This window comes from Microcaecilia unicolor, chromosome 5 (assembly GCF_901765095.1).
Source record: "Microcaecilia unicolor chromosome 5, aMicUni1.1, whole genome shotgun sequence".
Taxonomy (NCBI): Eukaryota; Metazoa; Chordata; class Amphibia; order Gymnophiona; family Siphonopidae; genus Microcaecilia; species Microcaecilia unicolor.
Window position 1 is genome coordinate 308721981 of NC_044035.1, and position 22736 is coordinate 308744716.

The 22736-nt window shown below is 42.7% G+C and overlaps 1 protein-coding gene across 2 annotated transcripts in view; it reads left to right on the plus strand.

Moving 5' to 3' along the window:
• Window positions 1-22222, plus strand: part of ZNF423 (zinc finger protein 423) — a 451119-nt gene extending 428897 nt beyond the window's left edge. For both annotated transcript variants that reach the window (XM_030204361.1, XM_030204359.1), the window contains exon 6: window positions 21612-22222. In XM_030204361.1, coding sequence (XP_030060221.1) covers window positions 21612-21641 — 30 coding nt within the window. In that variant the 3' untranslated portion in view covers window positions 21642-22222. The remainder of the gene's footprint in view (window positions 1-21611) is intronic.
• Window positions 22223-22736: the final 514 nt, after the last annotated feature.

Genomic DNA, 22736 nt, shown 5'->3' on the forward strand with positions numbered 1-22736 from the left:
TTTTTACAACTTTCCACCCCATCCGAAGGGCCCCCCTCCAAGGTGCAACACTCTCACCCAGAAGGCGTGCTTCCCAAGCCAATAATGGTCCCCTCCAAGGCTCCTTCACCCTCCCAGGGCATTTAGTGGGCAAGCAAGAGTATTCCCCAGTCACTCCTGCCCATGCCGATGCTAAGATCCAATGGCACTGGCAACTGCTAGCAATAGTCTCGCTAAGGGTAAAGTTTCCATCTTTGGGAGGGGTCTACAACTAAGGGTTTTCTGTGGGGAAAGTGGGAGTGCATGGGAGTATACAATTTAAATATGTTTCTGCTCCCTTTAGGAAATTATCCAGAAGCATCGGGCCGCTGTTTGGTTGCCTGTTGCTCCCAGGCCAATTGACTAAAGCTGCATGCAAGATGGCTTTTAAACAGCATTTGTTCTTTACCAAGGGAGTCATCAACTTGCAGTATAGATATGCTGTAGGGTAGTAAATCAAGGTGCATTAAAAGCCTGTCTTTTACTGCATTTTGATAACTTCCCACCTTAGAGTACTGTGTATATTTCTAGAGACTGCACTTTCCTAAAGATATATATAGGATGTAGTCAGTCCAGAGGGCAACTACAAAAATGGTCAGTGATCTTTGTCATAATGCAATAGGGACCTACTTAAAGATCTCAGTATGAATACTTGGAAGAAATATGGGAGAGGGGAGATAAGATAAAGACATTTAAATACTTTCATGGCATAAATGCCCAGGAGGTAAGTGTCTTTCAACTGAAAGGAAGCTCTGGAATGAGGGGATATAGAAGGAAGGTGAAAGGGAATAGACTCAGGAGTAATCTAAGAAAATACTTCTGTACAGAAAAAATGGTAGATGCTTTGAATGACAGCCTAGTGGCACCAGTGGATATGACTGTATCTGATTTCAAGAAAGTATGAGACAAGCACATAGAATCTCTAAGGGAAAGGAAGGGATAGTACATGGTATGGATTGGCAGACTGGACAGGCCATAGTCTTTATCTGCCATCATTTTCTATGGTGCTTATTTTGGAAGTGCTGTTGACGTTTTAGATGTCATTAAACTGGCATTTAGACAGTGCATGAATGGTCAAATCCCAATTATACAAAACTAGGATATAGTTGTATAAAACTGAAGCATGCCCATATAGCAAGGAGGAAAGGTCTGGGCGTGTTGTGAGCAGGACTCAGGTGGGTCTAAGACATAGACATACCCCATTCAGAAGGTGGTTCGAACATCCATGTCCAAAGTGATGGACATTCGGAAATGGGACTTGATATACTGCCTTTCTGTGGTTTTTGCAACTAAATTCAAAGTGGTTTACGTAGAAGGGCATAATCGAATGTGGCGCCCAAGTTTTCCTGAGGACGTCCTAGCAGGACGTCCCCGCGAAGGGGTGGAGAAACCCGTATTATCGAAACAAGATGGGCGGCCATCTTTCATTTTGATAATACGGTCGGGGAAGCACAAATCTCAACATTTAGGTCGACCTTAGAGATGGTCGTCCCTAGAGATGGTCGTCCCCGATTTTCGGCGATAATGGAAACCGAGGACGTCCATCTCAGAAACGACAAAATCCAAGCCATTTGATTGTGGGAGGAGCCAGCATTCGTAGTGCACTGATCCCCCCTCAACTGCCAGGACACCAACCGGGCACCCTAGGGGGCACTGCAGTGGACTTCAGAAAAAGCTCCCAGGTGCATAGCTCCCTTACCTTGTGTGCTGAGCCCCCCAACCCCCCCCCCCTCCCTCCAAACTCACTCCCCACAACTGCATACTGCTGTCATGGAGCTGGGTATGATATTTGAGGCTGGCATAGAGAGTGGAAAAATATTTTAAAATTTTTTTAGGGTGGGAGGGGGTTAGTGAGGGGGGCAAAATTCCCCAGGGCCTGGCATCTTTGGACGCAGCAGGAAGGAAGGAAGGACTGTGTTCTGTGGCGCTGCCGCAAACAGGAACAAGAGAGCAATGCTAGTGCTGGGCCCTGGGGAAGTTTGCTGTGCATAGTGACTGGAGGCGGAACATGACAAGTAAGCAGGGCGGGCCAGGGTGGGGGTGTTTGTCCTGGGCCCGACTTTGTCTCTCGGCGGCCCTGCCCCTTTCACATTGTTATAATTAAATTGTATGCAAACTTCTTAACTGCATTAATGTGTGATTGGCGATTTATTAAATTTATGGAAATTAAAAAAAAATACAAAACAAAAGCATCCACACCCACATACCAACACACAAACATGTACACATACACACGCATACGTTTACATGCAGAGAGGTTGGAAAGAATTTTGAGTCATGCTATGCATGCTTTCCTCACTTTTTTAAAAAAAATTTTAAGAAATTGGAGGAGGCTTAGCACTTTCTGCAGGCACAGGAGAAGAGATTTTTATTTTTTATCAAAGCACCTTCATAATATAGTCCTTGCTTAAGCAGACTTCATCTCAGTCAACCAGGCCCAGATAACCTAATCCAATCCACAGCTGCATGCACTGAATGATGATGAAAAATTAGAACGCTGATACTAGATGAGTTTATGCCAGGTTCTTCTTTCAGATGAGAAGTTTCTCTGCTTGAGGAGAAATTGTCATCTTGTTTGCTGCTCAGCTCTCACAATTTCTAGGTCCTTTCAGTGGGTGGTGGGACAAAAAGGGCATAGTCTTTCCTGTCTTTGCTCTTGTGTATGTGAAGGGGTAGGAAATGAGCAATGAATTTCTTGGAAAGAGGGAGGAAAAACCCTCAAACTCTGCCTTTCTACCATCTAAGAGCTACCAAAAATGACCAAAAGGAGCATAAACACCTGGTTTATGAGGAACATCAGTTATCGGTTTTAATGAAGTGTATTAACTAAATTGTGTTTGGAGTATTCATTCAGCTCTGTTTATGGCACACTCTTGAGTACGTTTACTGTTTGTCAGAAGTGCAAACTACTGAACATATGAGGCTTTAAGACAGGCCATCTGTTAGAGTTAGACCCTTGGATGATTGTCAAACTGTTCTAAAAATACACAGCTTGTAAACTGCAATGGGGTACAGAGGTGATTTTCCTTTAGTGTTCTATGGCACAAGGAAAAAAAAAGAGAGAGAGGTTTTTAAAATATTTCTCGCTTCTGTTTTAATGATTCTACTCGGTTTTTAATCATGCTTCAAGATTAGTGCTGTTCCAATTCAAAACCCATTGTTTTTGCTTTGTTTTTATGTGTGTGTTGTCTAGAGGGACTGATCATCTCAGAGGGCTAAAATATGGACCCTCGTAGTGTTTCCTAATCTTTACAGAATTGCAAAATAGGATTTGTACTTATTTTATTTTATTTTGGAACCAAAGTATATCAGACATGCAGTTGATCACATGTCATTTAGAAGTTACTTAAAGCACACTTCTTTAGATCTGTGTTCAGCTAGTATGAAAACATTTTTAAAGTAGTTGTATTCTTGTATTAATATTAATTTTCTTGTAATGTTTTCTTCTTAATTTGTTATGTAAGCCACATTGAACCTGAGCTTTCTTTGGAAAATGCAGGATAGAAATGTCATAATAAATATATCTTAACCCCTGAGCCTTTCTATTGCTATTGATAACAGGTACCATTCAGAAAATACATGGAGAGGAATTACAGAATCTCCCATGAACTGAAGTAAGGACGGTAGACTAATGTTAGAGCCTCTTGCACTGCAGTTGAGAATATTTCCGACATTGTCCTACGTGTATACTTCCCGACCAGTCAAACACAAATAAATTATGGTTTTGAGAGGTGGGATCGGGATTGTATGTCCAGCTGCATTCATGCATCTGTTATGCACTTCATGGTTTTGCTTCTGCCTGTTAGAGATATTTAAGTAGGTAAAGCGTCTGCATGTTAAAGACCATATGTTGAAAGAAGGTCTGTGAGGTTACACAAGGTGTAGTGGCTGCTGCTGGGAGTGCATTGAGATCTGGGAGAACCTAATTACTGGCATAAAATGACTTGAGATGTAGCATCATAAATACGGGAGGTAGGCTCATCACCATGAAAGTCAAGCTCGTGACAGGTGGCCTAGAAATGGATTGGCACCCTTCTTCATTGTTACACAGTCTCTTTTCTTTCCTTTTTCTCTTTTAGTCACCCCCTGAAATTAGAAATTATTTTCCATTCTTGTACACTTTAAAAGGTAGCTGTGCAAATTCTATGCAGGTATTGTGCTTCTCTTGTATCTTAATTAATGTTGTTGTGCTTTTCAGGCTCTGGTCTGGATAAGTCAGAGCTATTTGTGAAGCACGAAAATTATCCAGAAAAATAAAAGATTAAATTGCAGCACTATGTTAATTTATGTTCCTTTTGTTGTGAGTGATTTGCTTGCAGTCCAGGAAACTTCCTAAAGAGTAAGCATGGTCTTTGTTTAATTATTCAGTTAGCCATATATTCTGAGAAATTCAGAGGCGTGCAAAAAGATTACACACCAAAGTGAAACTGTGTGACACAGACCTGAAAATCATGAGCTGTACTTAATACTCTCTTTGCAGCAAAAGAGACAGTAGTACTGGCTTTTTATTTAGGACATGGGCCCGTTAAAGATAAATTTCTAGAGTACTTTCTAGAGCAGTTGTTCTCAACCAGTGAATCACCAAAAATTTGACAGACAGCACGTTTGTGTTTTTCTTAACAACCATATGTGACAGTGGCGTATTTATGCTAGGTGTGTTTGTTGCATTCGCACTCCCTGTCAGACCCGGCCCCTCGCCCATATCTTAACCCACTCTGCTACAGTCTTCACTTGGGCAGCTACACTCATAGGCTGCCTGCGGCTCACACCAGGACTTACTTCCTGAACTGACCCGCCCCTTCTGACACAACTTCCTGTTTTGTGAAGGGTAGAATGGTTCAGGGAGGAAGTCCCGGTGCAGGCAGGCAGTCTGTTCAGCTGCTGCTGCCTGGGCGAAGACTGCAGCAGAGAGGATTTTAAGGTATGGGGGGGAGGGGGAGATCTACCTGGCCCACCCCCTTTAAAAAAAATTCTGCAGGTTGGGGAGAGTTACTTGAAATCTCCATAACTGGTCCCTACTTCTGTCACCAGCCCTAAATGAAAATGTTGCAGCTCACCCCACTCTTCCACCCTGGCAGTCACCACCATAGCATCTGTATTTCCCTTACATCATTGTTAGTAACAATTAGATGATATATGGGTTTATTTCCTTTGTTCAGCTGCAAATTATAGTGTTTAGTATGTCATACATGTAAATATTGTCAGTCAGGTGTGTTAGAGCAGAAGAAAGGTTGAGAACCACTGTTCTACAGAATGTGAGGATAGTAATACTTGCCAGGATCAGAACCATCTGGTTCTCCCACATCCAACCCATTCTTGAAAAAAATATCCTTGTACAGTAGCCTTATATTATAGGAGTTAATTTAAAAGGTAATTCATGGAGGAATTTCTGTTTGTACTAACAGTAAAAGTTTTCAGTGAATTAAGATGGTAGAAATTCAGTGTACCTGACTTTGATAATGAAAAATAGCTCTAAAAATAAAGTCAGGGCTTCAATAGGGTGCTGCGATTAAAAGTTTAGATTTTGCTGCAAAGCAGTGGCATAGCCAGAAGGCAATTTTTGGGTGGGCCAACAGGTTGGGTGGATGGGCACTAGAGAAACACTTGCCACCTGATATGCCCTACCCACGCCCCTACTCCTACCGCACACCTACCCCACTCCCAATAACTTCAATGGGAGTAGCAGTGCTGGCCTCAGTGGCTGCAGGCCACATTGAGAGCTAGGGAAAATATAAGAGGATGCACTCTTCATCCTCCACTGAACCACGGTCCACCAACACACAAAGGCTTCCCTTAAATATGCCCTAAATATTAAAGTGGGGCCCTAAAATATCAATACATCTATCAAGAAAACGGAAGAAGCCAAAGTACTATAGAATACTACTTAGAAAATTGATGCTCACAGAATACTTTGGCCACACACACAGAACACAAATACAGAATAAGTGACCACAAACCATAAACAAATTAAATCAAAATCCCAAGAGGCCAGACCTTGCATTTAGCACAGCACAGAGAAATACAAAGAGATGCATTTTCTCCTATACTGTGCAAAATCACATGCAAGAGACAGTGTTAGGGGAGGTACAACTAGAGCAACTGCGTTTGGCCCCCTAGCCAGAGAGAACCCCAGGCCAGCTGGAAGCTGAAGAAGGTGCAGCCTGTTAGTAAGCTTTTGTGTCCCTTCCCAAATTTCTGCCTTGGGCCCCAGCCATATCTAGCAGGATGTACATTTTTGAAATCTGACATATTCTAGTCACAAAATAGAAAACTAAAATTCTTTTTTCTACCTTTTGTTGTTTGCTCATTTTATTTTTCAAGTCATGTTGGTCCCAGGCTCTGGTTTCTACATCCTTCTCTTAACTCACTCATCAAGGTCTCATGTCCATTTGATAGTTCCACTGTCTCTCTCCATGTCCACTATCCATCTTCTTCCATCTCTGTACCTCTATCTTCCTCCATGTTTAGTATCTCCCTTTCTCTGTGTCCATATATTTCTGTCCAGCTTCTCCCCTCTCTTCGTCCCCAGTGCCATTATATCTCTACCCTCTCTGACCCTACCCCATCCAGCTTTTCTCCCTCTCACTCCCTCCCCTTTCCAGCATCTGGTTTGGTTGCTTGATTCCCTGCCTGCCCACCCACCCCGCCCTCCTTTCCTCCCTCATACTGTATGTTTAGTATTTGTTCCCTTTTCCTTCATCTCCTTGGTCTAGTATCTCTATTTCCCTTCCCTCCCTCCTTGTGCTGTACCAGCAGTTCTCTCCCTTCCCTCCAGTTCTCCTCCCCCCTCTTCCTTCCACGTCCAGCAGCTCTCTCCCTTCCCTCCAGCCCCCTCTTGCTCCCACATCCTACAGCTCTCTCTTTTCCATCCAGATCCCCTCCTCCTCTTTCTCCTGCAGCTCTCTCCCCTTCTTCCAGTCTCCTCCTCCTCTTTCTCCCAGTCCAGCAGCTGTCTTCCTTTCCTCCAGCCCCCTCTTCCTCTGAAGTCCACCAGATCTCTCCCTTCCATCCAGTCCCCTCCTCCTCTCCCTCCCATGTCCAGCAGCTCTCTCCCTTCCCTGCAGCCCTTCTTCCTCTTCCTCCCTTGTCCAGCAGCTCTCTCCCTTCTCTCTGAAGTCCAGCAGCGCTCTCCCTTCCATCCAGATCCCCTCCTCCTCTTCCTCCAGCAATTCTCTCCCTTCCATCCAGTCTCCTCCTCCTATTTCTTCCAGTCCAGCAGCTGTCTTCCTTCCCTTCAGCCCCCTCTTCCTCTCTCTCATTCTCCCTCTCCTCAGCTCGATACCTTGGGGTCATCTTTGACTCTTCTCTCTCCTTCTCTGCTCATATCCAGCAGATTGCCAAGACCTGTCGTTTCTTTCTTTACAACATCCGTAAAATCCGCCCCTTTCTTTCCGAGCACTCTACCAAAACCCTCATCCACACCCTTGTCACCTCTCGTTTAGACTACTGCAATCTGCTTCTTGCTGGCCTCCCACTTAGTCACCTCTCCCCTCTCCAGTCGGTTCAAAACTCTGCTGCTCGTCTCGTCTTCCACCAGGGTCACTTTACTCATACTACCCCTCTCCTCAAGACCCTTCACTGGCTCCCTATCCGTTTTCGCATCCTGTTCAAACTTCTTCTACTAACCTATAAATGTAATCACTCTGCTGCTCCCCAGTATCTCTCCACACTCGTCCTTTCTTACACCCCTTCCCGTGCACTCCGCTCCATGGATAAATCCTTCTTATCTGTTCCCTTCTCCACTACTGCCAACTCCAGACTTCGCCCCTTCTGTCTCGCTGCACCCTACGCCTGGAATAAACTTCCTGAGCCCCTACGTCTTGCCCCATCCTTGGCCACCTTTAAATCTAGACTGAAAGCCCACCTCTTTAACATTGCTTTTGACTCGTAACCACTTGTGACCACTCACCTCCACCTACCCTCCTCTCTTCCTTCCCGTTCACATTAATTGATTTGATTTGCTTACTTTATTTATTTTTTGTCTATTAGATTGTAAGCTCTTTGAGCAGGGACTGTCTTTCTTCTATGTTTGTGCAGCGCTGCGTACGCCTTGTAGCGCTATAGAAATGCTAAATAGTAGTAGTAGTAGTAAGTCCACCAGATCTCTCCTTTCCATCCAGTCCCCTCCTCCTCTTCCTCCCATGTCCAGCAGCTCTCTCCTTTCCCTCCAGCCCTTCATCCTCTTCCTCCCTTGTCCAGCAGCTCTCTCCCTTCTCTCCAGCCCCTTCTTCCTCTCCCTCCCCTGGCCAGAAGCTTCCATCCAGATCCCCTCCTCCTTTTCCTCTCACCTCCAGCAACTCTCTCCCTTCCATTCAGTCCCCTCCTCCTCTTCCTCCCACATCCAGCAGCTCTCTCCCTTCCCTCCAATCCCCTTCCTCTCACAAGTCCAGCAGCACTATCCCCCCCCCCCCAAGTCCAGCACTTCGCCTTCCTCCAATTCATCCTGCCCAATCCAACACCCCCATTGCCTTTTCTCCCACGGCTCCGGATCTTGCTGTCTGGGAGCATTGCCGGCCTCAAATTCTGCTCCTCCCCACCACTGTTATGACCTGGTGAATATGAGCCCTTGTGCCCCGACTGAGCACGGTGGAGATGGAGTGGCACCGCACTCAGTCAGGCAGCCAGACAACCCCTAGCTTCACCTGGGAAGCAACCACCGTTCCCTGGGAGCTGAGCCCCCAGGTGCAGGCGGCCACCAGGACTTCTGGAACTGGCGGGGTTGCACAACCGCTGACCAGGCTGGCGGGCAAGCAGACACAGTCCAATAGCCAAGTAATCCATAGGGCAAAGAATAGTCAAATCAGTCCAAGGTCTAGGCAGGCAGCAAACAATCCTGGTCAGGAAAACAAGCCGAGGTCTGGTACACAGGAATACAGAAACTGAGGAAAGCCGGTGAACAGAACTCCGGCGTGGACCTCTGAGACAATTGAGGCCGAAGCAATGAAGGACTGGAGGCAGGGCTTTCAATAGTGTAGGAATCAGTCTCAAGCATGTGCAGCTGATCCAAGATGGCTGCTCCCATCAGCAGAGAAGCACAACACCCAAAAATGGGCTTCCTTCCTGCAGCCGGCCAACCGCAAGATGGCCGCCAGAAGCTGAGATGCCCATCCCAAGATGGCCAACCTATCCTGGAGAAACACCACCAAGATAGCCGGCTATCTCTGCCGGACCGCGCCTCGCCGGCGACTCGGCCGTGCAGGCCTGGAACCAGGTAAGGAACGTAACAGCCGCTGCCTCGGTCCCTGCAGCATTCTTTTTTAGCCCATCGCCGGCAGCACTGCAATTCACACAGGCAGCTCCGCTCCCCTTTGCCGCGTCCATCCGGCTCTCTCTGATACACTTCCTGTTTACGTAGGGCCAGATGGACGCGGAAGAGGGGATCGGAGCTGCCTGTGTGAATCGCAGCGATGCCAGCGACGGGCCAAAAAAAGAATGCTGCAGGGACCGAGGCAGCGGTGGGGAGGAGCAGAATTTGAGGCGGGCAATGCTCCCGGACGGCCAGACCCGAAGCCACGAGAGAAAAGGCAGCGAGGGATGTTGAGTTGGGGCTAGTTAGGGTGGGCCTCGAGCAAAAGTGACTTGTCCTGAGCCCGTCCAGGCCCATCCGTGGCTACGCTCCTGCTACAAAGAGGGGGGGGGGGAACCCCCACATGTGAGTCTTTTGAGTTTTTGTAAGGAAGAGGCTGAGCACAAGACTGGGAATTATTAGTGGATTTTGTACCTGACCCATTTTCTCATTTGCCACCTTTGCTTTAGCAAAACATCGTATTTTTTGTATTAAGTTGTGGCAGAACATATTATTAACCCATGTTTGTGAAAGGGAGGGGGGTGTCACATTGAGAGCTTCATTATCTGATTTAGAGCCACATTCCATCCCTTTATTGACTTGCCTGATACAATCAATGCAGCAGCCACACAGATTTAAAATCCTCTTCCCTGATTGTGGCCTGTATGTCCTGCATCCAGTGCTGATTGTGCATTATAATTTAAACAACACTGCTTAAATGAGTATGGATTTGTCTAGTGTGAATAATCCTTGCCTTACATTGAGGAGAGCAAACCTATATATTTTTTGAATTCCCATGCAAGTAAGACCTAGAAAATAGCATCAGCAATGTGCAGTAACAATGACCATTTAGAAATGCCGAGGAACACTTGTATGATTCAATGTTAATAGATATAGGTCAAGTTTTGCAATGTTCTTGGAGCAAAAATTTGTGCTTGGGCTTCTTCATAAATTCTAGATCAAAGCTCAACAGGGTGTAACCTCATTTTATTATATTACTAGCTGTTATCTTTTTGGATAACACATGATCTCCCAGGTTATTTCCACCCCCCCCCCCTCCCTGAATTACTAGTACCTAACTACTGATATGCCACACAGACCAGGCTGGCATTGATTAATGGGCCTGTTTACGAAATCATGTTAAGCAGTTAGCCATTTGGTAGTGTGTAGTAGCTGTTAATGCAGACCCCTTCTAACAGCTACTGCATGCTAAAACCAGACAGCACGGTAAAAATCTTGTACTAACTGTTTAGCATGTGTAATGAGTAGGACAGGATCCATGAGGATTATGGGTGGAGATGCGATGTAACCTGCCCTGACAGCTAGCATGTGGGATGTTACCACATGCTGTCAGGGCCGCCAATAGAATGTTTGATCTATTCTTATTGTACACCGCCTTGAGTGAACTCCTTCAAAAAGGTGGTAAATAAATCCTAATAAATAAATAAATAATAGCGTGGGTTTCCTTGATGCCTCCCCAAGAGGAATGCTACTCTGTGGTGGTATTAAGTGCAGTTTGTTTGCCTTGGCCCTATAAAATATAAAGCAGCCTAACCCCTCTCCCAAGAAGTAATAAACTACCACGATGCTAGCCTTCCCCAAAAATATGTACCCACTGATCTGATTTATCTTATGATCCACTGAGTTAAGATGCCCCCCTATCAAGCACCCCCCCCCCCCAAGTCAAGGCTTCCCCTCTTTCCAACTGATAGCACAACCCACCTCCACTTCAGGCTTTCCTAAGGGCATTTGGCAAGATTGACCCCCCCCCCCCAGAGGTAGTACCACAAAACAACCACTAAGGGTCTTAGCTGCCATTTGATCCCGTGGCCACAGTGCAAGTATGGCGGGGGGTCCGCTCCTGTCCTGTCCACTAGATGACCTACAATACTCTTGGGTGAGTCCTAGAGGGGGTGGAGAAGTGGGGAAATGTTGGGTTGTGGTCCTTGAAGAGGGCTTAGATCATGGTGGGGGATGTTTCCTTGGGAAAGCCTTGGTTGAGTGGAGAGGCTTAACTTGGGAAGGTTCCTGAGAAGGGGCGTTCACTTGGGTCTACAGGGGGGCGTTCACTTGGGTCTACAGGGGGTGTTATTACTTGGTGAGATCAGGGAACTTGGTTCTAGTGGGGATTGAGTTGCATACTAGGTTTATAGTTAAGGGATCCACATCAAATAATTTGGGAGATAGTGTGGGTACATCTGTGCTATCTGCTGAAACATTTGATGTGGGCTGTCATGCTAATGGTCTGCCCTGTTTGGTAAACATCCCTCGTAATGATCTATAACTATGTTTCCAGACAACATTAGTATTTCATCTGTTATCAGGTTTTCATTTTACACTAGTTATTAACAATTGTATTTTATCTTATTTTTAATGGATGAAATATGCACTAGCCTCCTAATTCAATAAAAGTTGCTAAAAATTGTGTATGCAAATTTGGGTGTAAGTTCAATGTAATTAACTATGCTAATTAGCACCAATAATTGGCTTAATAACAACCAATTATTGGCACTAATTAGATTTAATTGGAATTTACGTGTGTGAATTTAGGTATGAAGCTGTGCCTAAATTTTATGCATGAATAAAAACAGGGAGGGGCACGTAAATGACAGGGTCATGGGTGGAACAGGGGTGTTCCTGGCATTTCTTCATGTTGTTATAGAATAAGGGGAGAGTTATGCGCTTAATTTAAGGGTCCTTTTACTAAGGCGCGCTAGCATTTTTAGCACGTGCTAAATGCTAGACACCTATAGGAATCTATGGGTGTCTCTAACGTTTAGCGTGCGTCTTTATAAAAGACCCCCTAAAGCATGCATATTTACACTGTGTTTGTTGGTGCAAATGGCTGCACCTAAAGTTAGGCATGATTCAGGGAGTAAGCGCTATTCTATAAACTGTGCCTAACTTTAAGCACAGCTTATAGAATAGTGCTTTTTTTTAGCGCCATATATAGAATTGACCGCAAGGTAATGTATAACACTGGCATATTTTCATTGATCATTTTCTTCCACATTCTAAACTCACCCATTTTAGCCCTGTTGGTAAAATATTTCAGCTACTGACTGCCCCAGTACCTGCTTGAACCTTTTTTGTCTTGTTGAGAAATTAATGTCTCCTTCAGAATCTCCGATAACTTTTGTCTTAAGAACACAGCAGCTCTTCTGACATCTTGTGGCCAGTACATAGAATTACAAGCTATAGATTTATTTATTTAGTAGAAAATACAAAAGCAGATTATATAAAACCACGTTTATTAAAACAAAACCTCTGGGTTTTATTTTAATAAACTTGGTTTTATATAATCTGCTTTTGTATTTTCTACTTACCTTTGTAAGCAGTTTTTTTGCCTTTTTTGTGTTTTTGATTTATTTATTTATCCATGGTATTTGTAATACCACCCTTCACAAGTTATATCAGAATGTTTTACAATATGTAAAAAAGAAACTTTCACAAACTTTACAAGACAAAACGGGGGATGAATTGCACAACAATTCCTCCATCATTTTAAATAATAAATCTTTCTGTGACACATTGAAAAAGCTTGTTATGGATGTATAGACTGATTGTGTCTAGAATACTCTCAAATTCCCTTTCTCCTACAGTAGTAGATCATATATTAAAAACGTGTTTAAAAAGCCACATCTTTAAACCAGCTTCTTCTTATGAAACCATTCCTTCCTTCCTTAAATCCAGGGGAAGTGAATTCCAAAGCACTGGTACCACACAGATAAATGCAGTATTTTGAGATGCTTCTTACCAGAGTCTCTTATGAGAAGGAAAAGCCAAATGATTTCCTTACGAGGATCTCAATACACATGAGAAGGTTGATAAGGCAACAACCGGGAATAAGATATTCTGGATTCCCTGTGTAATAAATAGGCCCTATGTGCTAGCAGAAGAATTTTTAAATTTAATTCTCCCTCATCCTGGAAGCCAGTGGGGTGACCACTACCTGGAGAGACCAGGTCTCGGTACAGAGGGGTCATTATTGAACTGTTTCCTCAAGACACCTTTCATTAGATAAATGCCGTTAATGAGCTAGTGCATTTTTGTTCTTTATTTGCACGTTAGAGGGAGAAATACAAATAGTTTTGCTAATGAAACTGCATATGTACAAAGAGTGGAAGTGTTTTGAAGATTTAAATATTCCCTGTATTTAGACACAACTGACGCTGTAAAATATGAACTGGAAGACACCATACTCTCCTTAAAGAGATGTATACAGAGAAGACATAGCAATTAAAAATCAATCTGTTAATATATTCAAAATATTTAATATTGTTATATCATGTATTTTAGGACTGATAACAGTACGTTTTATAGTTTCTGCTTTAGCACAGGAAAATTAAGGACCCTGTTTACTAAGGTGCGCTAGTTATGCGGGTTCTAACCGATATTCAGCCGGGACACATATAACTGTCTTATGCAGCCCCAGCTGAATATCGGCCGGGACCCGCATAAACCACAGCAAACGGTAAAAGTAGCCCTAGATATGCAGTGCTGGGGCCCACACATAGCCTGGCACTGAATATCTGGAGGTAATCTAGCTGGCGATATTGGCATTTAAAAACGCTGACTGTTAGTTTATAGAATGGAGCCTATGTGCACTTATGTGCATAACTAAAATTGGTGCCAATCACTGTTCTCTTTAATATGCATGGTTGTGCATCTTCTGGTAAGAGACCGCACAACCATCCTAGCCCACTGTGAAGCCAGCGCACAGAGACCTGTTGCATCTACCTGTCACCGTCCATCGCTTCTGCTGTTTTCCCAAACCACCAGCAGCAGTGGAAAAACAAAATACAAACATTGTGGGGCCACACCTTATATATCCTCAGCTGCCTGTCCCCTCCCCGTCTCTTCCTGTTCTGGGACAGAGCTAGCAGCTGTGGGTATATACAGTGCGGCAATGTGATAGTTGTAATTTGTTTTGCTGCTGCTGGTTTGGGGAAGCAGCTTAGGGAGTGTTAGGGAAGGAAGCAGATGCTGGATGGAAGTGGGGAGATGAGAGGGTGCAGATGCTGGATGGAAGTGAGAAAGTGACAGAGAGCAAATTCAGGAAGGAAGTAGAGAGAATAGAGAGGCATATCCTGGATGGAAGTGGGGAGGGCAGAGGGGCAGATGCTGGATGGAAGCGGGGAACACAGAGGGGCTGGTGCTGGATGGAAGATGCTGGGTGGAAGAAGGAAAAAGAAGCAGGCAGGCACTGGATGGATGGAAGGAGAGAGAGAAGAAGGCAGATGCTGGATGGAACAGAGGATAAAGGAAAAGAGCAGATGCTGGATGGAAGAGGGAAAAGAGAGGAAAGATTCTGGATGGGTGGGGGGATAGAGTTAGTTGAGAGACTGAGGAATAGGAGGAAGTGAAATAGGAGAGCCAGGATGAATGAAAGAGGTAGACACAATTTTAAAAAAAGGGAGGAATTGAGGATTAGATAGTAAGAAAGAATTAAATCTAGAGAGAGGCAGAAATTTGAAGAAAGCTGAATGAAAAAGGAAGAGAAAAAAATTGACAAATAGACAGAAAATCCTGGCAAGATGAGTATGCAGAAACCAGAGACTGGGATCAGCACAACTGAAAATAGTAAATGGCCAGACAGCAAAAGTGGAAAAAATAATTTAATTTTTTGTTCAAGATAAAATAGTGTGGTAGCTATGGTAATAAGCATTGATGAATAAAATGTGAAAATTGAAGTAAGATGTTATTTTTTTATTGGATTAATTTTAATACCTTCTTGACAAACTTTCAGAGACCAAAACCTCCTTCCTCAGGTCAGGACAGGATACCATAACAGCAATATACTGCCCTGACCTGAGGAATGAGGTTTTGGCTTCTGAAAGCTAATTGAAAAATATATTCAGTCCAATAAAATGGCATCATATTTTTCATTGTTTGTTTTATTGCATTTGTTAATTTGTTATGTTGTAGTTATAATATGTCTGTTTTTGAAATTAATGTATACTACCTTTATATTTTGCACAGTACAGGGGGACACGCATTGCTTTCTCTGTCTCTGGTGTTGCACAGTATGAAAAGTCTGGCTTCTTGGGGGTTCAGTTTAATTTTTATTTCCACTTTTATTTAGTGGTTGTGAAAGAGATGTGGTTTTCTTTTAGCACTGACTGATCGATCGATCGATCGATCAATCTGTTCTAATCTGGTTTTTGTTTAATTTTATAATAGGTTTATTGATGTTCTAGTGTTCACTGCGAAATTGATAGTGCTGTCTTTTCCTAGGTATGTGCTGCTTGTCTGACTTGTGGAAGTTACTGCTATTATGGTATGTTGGAATTGTTCTGTCAGTCTTCAGTCCTGAGTGATATTTGTAGTGTTTTGTTAGATGGCAACTCTGACTGTATCAACTAAGGCTGGTGCTGGGTTGGATCATATGATCTGAGTCCCGCATATAGCAATCTGGTTGTAAGATGAACTGGAGAGAGCTTTGATGGAAACTCCAGTAATTTCGAATGTAAGGACAGTGCCGGGCAGACTTTTAAGGTCTGTGTCCCGCAAATGACAAGATGGATTCAGATAGGCGGGAGAGGTCTTGGACAGCAACTCCAGTAGTTGGAACATAAGGACAGAGCTGGGCGGACTTCTACAGTCTATGTCTCAGAAACACCAAAGAAAGGCCATGATCAAGTATGTATTATCACATTCATTGTTGATTTAATCTTGAATTGATAATGAATATGACTGTTGGACAGGCTGGATGGACCATTCAGGTCTTTATCAGCCATCACTTACTAAGTTCACACTATACCTGGTATTGGGATTTGAATTTACACCACACCTTTTTCAGTAATAGCTCAAGTCAAGTTGCATTCAAGTACAGTAGGTATTTTCATGGACATGGAAGGCTTATAGTTTAAGTTTTATATGTGAGGCAATAGAGGGTTAAGTGACTTGTCCAAGATCTCAAGGAACATCGGTGGGATTTGAACCCTGACTTCCCTGGTTTTCAGCCTGCTGCTCTAACCATATTTGGTAACTCATCAACAAACTAAAGGCTAGCGGAGCTGAAGCCTGATGGCCATTTGGCAATCTACCAAAACCATTGATAGGTAAGTTATGTTATGGTTGTTAGTAACCTCAATTTCTGTTACAGTACTGCTGAACATTACTGTTTACATAGCCAACAGAACTGGGGAGCTAGGGCTGACTGTGAGCCAGGTGTTAAAGTACCTGCATATGTTTCCAGAATACTGTAAATACTATTCTGTTAAAAATGTTGCATTATTAAAAAAATTTTTTGGGATATATAATTCCCTGTAGTGCATAACCTGTGTATAATACCATCAGTAACTGAAGTACTGGGGAAGGCAGCTGGTAGACAGTGAAGGGGTTATGTTCCGCTGTGTTCAAAAAAGCTCCTTCAGTCCCTTTTTTCCTTTTTTAAAGTGTGGTGCTCGTACAGAGGGAGCAGTGTTCCCTGTTAAGCTGTGCTGAACATCCAGTATCTGAGTAAAAATCAGAGTAGCTATAAACTACAGGCGAACAAGTAGGGGAAGCATGCAGAGTACGGCTCATGAAATTCTTTCCAACGTCCCTGTGAGTGTTTATATGTGTGTGTGTGTATGTGCATGTCTGTGTATGTGCATGTCTGTGTATGTATTTGTCACAAGTGCTCACAAGGTAAGGTAACAGAAAATATTTTCTCACGTCAATTCAGTCCTTAGAGGGCACATTGATACCAACGTGAAAAACTCCACTGGCTCCCTATCAAAGAACGAATAAACTTCAAAGTCCACACACTGATTCACAAGATTATATACGGAGGATCTCCAAGCTACATGACCAACCTGATTGACCTTCCAGCTAGAAACGGGTCAAAATCTTCTCGAACATACCTCAACCTACAGCTTCCCAATTGCAGAGGTCTCAAGTACAAAACCTACTACACATCGAACTTCTCCGTTATGGACAGCCAAATCCGGAATGCTCTACCAAGACCCATTCGAATAGTCAGCGACCATCTACCCTTCCGAAAGCTGCTAAAAACGTACCTCTTCAAACAAGCCTACCCTATCCACACCACCCCTACCCTACTTCCCTTGCCCATCTCAACCACCTTAACCTATTTCAAACAACTACATCATAACTCCTCTATTCCAAAGCTTTGTGCTTTTTGTGACATTTTGTAACCTGTACTATGTAAGCCGCACTGAACCTGCTACTGAGCAGGGTATAAATGTAATAAATAAATAATGCCACTTTAAGGGTCATTGTTGGTAGCTAAAGCCAATTAGTGCTCACAAACAATGAAGCCAGGTGCTGTTCTATAACTTATGTGTGCAATTTTGGGCACTAATTTCCCGTGCTATCTCCCTCCCTCTGCCTCTTAATTATATGGTAATACAGGGATACTCCTTTGTTGACCACTCATTCAACCTAAGGGAGTTCCATCCATTCATCATGGGCTAAAAAACCTCCTTAGTTTTAAACATAAGGTCCCCAAACCACACTTAATTCTGCTTTCTGCTAGTGTTGTAAGGTTCACTTATCTCTCCAGCTGTTCAGTCTCTTATCACCGTCCACGGCCCAACTTCGGCCCGAGTTTCGATACCTGCATCAGGGTCCGTGGTGCCCATCAACTGACGTCTGTAAGAGAGTAACACTTATTACACCACACAATTCTTCAAACTTTGACCTCTCCCTTTATTCCAAGTCTTCCCTCACATTCTCGTTGACAGGACATACCACAAAGATCAACACATGTGAACTCTCCCACATGTAACCAAAATTGTTTTATTATGTTCTCTTGCTATATTACTATTATGATTATAATGCTTTCTTGTTATATTACTTTCTTGTTTTCATTATCATGTAACCCAAAATCCTTCTGTAATACTAAATGTCTACTTCCTCTTATTTCCACTACTCATGATGTATTGTAAGCCACATTGAGCCTGCAAAGAGGTTGGAAAATGTGGGATACAAATGCAACAAATAAATAAATAAATTCAATGCTGGCTTTTCTCTCTTCAGTTTAAACTGCCAACATGGCGATGGTTTATAAAGCCTGACGTCAGATGCTTATAGCTAAGCCACTCCCATTGATTGCAAAGCCATTCAATCGTGTGATGGAAATACCAGGGGAACCTCCTTAGGCAAAAAAAGCGTCATTGGGTGGTGGACTACCCCTCTTTAGGTATTGAATCAATGCCAAGTCCTGTCAGAAAGGTCTATGTCAATCAGAAAAACTGCAGAAAGCAGAATTAAGTGTGGTTCGGGGACCTTGTGTTTAAAACTAAGGAGGTTTTTTAGCCCATGATGAATGGATGGAACTCCCTTAGGTTGAACGAGTGATCAACAAAGGATTATCCTATCATTGTTTGAGGCTTTTCCTCCTTTAAAAGAAAATTACACCACTGTTATGGTAATTGTATGGATATCTTTTTTGGATGATGACACACTTAAATGCTGACATGTAAATGCAGATGTATACTAGTAGTGCAACATTTGAGTCTGGATGCCCAAATGCCATTATAGAATTAGCACTTAGAACGCTGAATCTCAGGGCCTAAATTTTGATGCCTTTTATAGAACAACCCCTTAGGGCCAGATTCTGTATTTGGCGCCTAGAAAATCCATGCGTAAAAACAACATTTCTGCCTAAGGGGCCCTTTTACTAAGGTGTGTAGGCACCTACGCGCGCATAACGCGTGACAAATTGGAACTACCACCCAGCTACCGTGTGCCCCAGGCAGTAATTCCATTTCTGACACGCGTCCAAAACACACAGTAGCAATTTTCTACCACATGGCGCTTACCTAGTGGTAATCGACAGTGTACGCATGCTGACGATTACCGCCTGGTTATGAGACCTTACCGCTAAGTCACTGGGTGGCGGTAAATAGTTGCTGAAAATGGATGCATGCTGGTTTTAATTTTGCCGCATGTCTATTTTCGGCCTCAAAAAATGAGCTGCTGAAAAATGGACCTGTGCGCGTCTGAAACATGAGCCTACACCAGCGCAGTCCATTTTTCGGCGCACCTTAGTAAAAGGGCTCCTAAGTGTATTCTAGAAGTGGCAGACGACGTTTAATGTGAGCATTTGCAAAGTGATGCGTGTGGGAACTACATGATGCAAGGTTCCACATTAGGAGTCACCAACCAAGAAAGGGATCTAGGTGTCATCATTGATGATATGTTAAAACTCTCTGCTCAGTGTGTAGCGACGGCTAAGAAAGCAAAGAAAATGTTAAGTATTATTAGAAAAGGAATGGAAAACAAAAATGAGGATGTTATAATGCCTTTATATTGCTCCATGGTGTGACCCCACCTCTAGTACTGTGTGCAATTCTGGTCACCACATCTCAAAAAAGATAATAGTGGAATTAAAGGTACAGAGAAGGATGACAAAAATGATAAAGTGGAACGGAAAACTTCCCTATGAGAAAAGGCTAAAGCAGCTAGGGCTGTTCAGTTTGGAGAAAAGACGGCTGAGGGGAGATATGATAGAGGTCTATAAAATAATGAGTGGAGTGGAACAGGTAGACGCGAATCACTTCTTTCCAAAAATACTAGAACTAGGGAGCATACAGTGAAGCTACAAAGTAGTAATTTTAAAAGAAATCATTGAAAATATTTCTTCATTCAACGTGTAATTAAACTCTGGAATTCGCTGCCAGAGAACGTTGTAAAAGCAGGTTAACAGGGTTTAAAAAAGATTTGGATAACTTCCTAAAAGAAAAATCCTTAAGGGGGAAGGGAAATGGGACTTGATATACCTCCTTTCTGTGCTTTTTGCAACCACATTCAAAGCGGTTTACATGTTTTATACAGGTACTTATTTGTTCCTGGGGCAATGGAGGGTTAAGTGACTTGCCCAGACGCACAAGGAGGTGTATTAACATGGCCTTGGAGAAACTCCACTGCTTATTTCTAGGATAAGCACTATAAAATGTATTCTGTTGTTTTGGGATCTTGCCAGGGATCTTGCCTGGTACTTGTGGGTGGGTTGGCCACTGTTGGAAACAGGATACTGGGCTTCATGGACCTTCGGTCTGTCTCGGTATGGCAAAAAGCTTGTGTTATTATGAAGTCCTAGCACCTAAAACTACGCACCTCATTTACACCAACGAAAACTTGGTGTAAATCCCGGCATGTAGATTTAGGCGCAAAGGGCCATATTCTATAACATTGCATGTAAATTTTGAAATGCCTATGAAACACGCCCATAACCATTCCACTTTTTGCCTGGGTGTGTTAAACTATAGGTGCAGTGCATTACAAAATACACTTAGGGAGTTGTGATCTTAAATTCTATTTATTGCCAATTAGTGCTTATTATTGCTTGTTGAGTGCTGTTAACAACGCTGATTGGATTGTTAAGCCAATTAAGTTATGCACATTGTTACAGAATACACATGGATTTCGGCGTGGATCTCTAGACACGCTATATAGAATCCGGGGCTTAATGTCAATGCTTCAGTGCCAGGATCTGATTGTAATGTCTCCTTCCACTGGTAACTCAATCAATTAATGAATTATTTGCTGCAGCTGTGTAAGGAAGAATTATGGGGCTGGACAGAACAATTTAATTCTTTTAGTCCTTTAGGTCCTTATTCTATAAAGGTTATGCTTCTAAATTTATGCTCCAAAATAGATTATTCTCCTAATTTAGGAGCATAACCTTTGTAGAATAAGACCCTTAGAATAAAAATATATATATCTGTTTCTCAGAGAGTGGTGTGTAGGCCTTGCTGTTTTTTTAAAGCCTTAATGATACTGCACAAAACAAGCCAGAGCTTCAACTTTTACAGGGAATATGTAGGACTATATCTAAAAATATTCATATAGGTAAAAATGTGTGTCTGGGTCACTGGTGAACAACTTTCTATCAGCTCTGTTGTGAATACTGTATCACAGAAACTTGACAAAGGACCTAGAGGTCTCAGAAATTTTTATTTGCTGAAATTTTTTCTGTTATTGTTCTGGCTGAGAGAATCCCTGAGGACAGATTCTCTTACCTGCTGTTAATATTTCTCCTTTTCTTCTCTCCCTTTCTCCCTCTTTGTCTTCACCTTTTTGTACTGAAATCCGGGTGGCAGGACTGGGTTGGTAAAATAAATAAACCCCACAGTGTAAACCTGTCAGCCTTTGCAGAGATATTGGTACAAAGCAAACGTGTCATATTGGCAGCCATTACTTAAAAGTTGGGGTTTTTTTTATTGTTTTGTTTTGCAATAATTGAGAGGCTTTTATGTGAAGTTCGGCACAAGTGGCACTGAGTGGGAGGGCAGGGGTACGTGTTCTATTAATTTGCCCCTCATGCATATCTTGGTTTTTTCATCTTTTCCAGAACCACACGTTGAGCCAGCACGCGCAGTGAGGCACTGGCACTGCAGGACACCTCTCTGCAGAAGACTTGACGGAGGCTCAGTGGGGAGGACCATTTGAACATTACATCCAATCAAAGTGTCATTTGCAACCCAGATGTAAAACTCTAATGATTTGGCCATGAGGCGCTGCTATTATAAGCAGCTGGAAATGAATATTAATGGGAGAGATTAAAAGTATTCCATGCTCAGTATTTTTATTGTCCTGCTTCAGCTAGTGTACTTTACAGCTTCTGCTTCTGACTGAATTTATAGTGTTAGATAAATCCGCTTTCATGCTTTTGTCCTTCATTGCTTCCTGTATTATATCGATAGCTAAGAGATTAAGTGTGATTTTTTTTTTTAAACTTTTAATTGCGATTTCTAGGTAATTGTGCTTTGTGATGTGACTGCTTGGCAAATTGTCAATTTCTTTTTAATTTTTTTTTAAATTGAAGACTAATGCTTTGATTGGATTTGCCAGTTCACAGGACAGTGATTGAAACAATGTAATTGAATATAATCCGTTTCAGTACAACTGGATGGCGTGCTTTATAAATGTGACTTAATCTGACTGCAATAACTAGTACAATAAAGGGACTACATGGAATTCACGTCTACTTTTTAATTCGTGTAATTGTTGTAAAAATGTCAGCATCACCTGTAACATACCTGCATCAGAAGATTATGAAGCAATGCAATATTTAATGTTAGGAGGGTTTTTTTGGGTTTTTTTGGTTACTGACCACAGGCAACAGTGTAGAAAATCTGCAGAGCATCTTTCCCTAACAGTCTTTTTCATCATCCTGTGTGTGTAGCAAAAAATAAAACTGAAATGAATAGAGATGATCTGGAAATCTGCAACCTAGAACAGCGATTGATACTATCTGTAAGAAAATCCCTTATTTTAGGCAGGGTTTGCAAGTGCCTCTCTGCTCTACAGATTTTTTTTTTTTTTTTGGTTATACCCAAAATGGTAAGTAATCGTTGAAGGAGATCCGTTAATCACTGGCTCAAGATCTCTGAGTAGAACCAACAGATTGTAGCAAACTTAGGGATCATTTTACTAAGAAACGATAGCGATTCCAATGATGCGGCAAATGTGACAA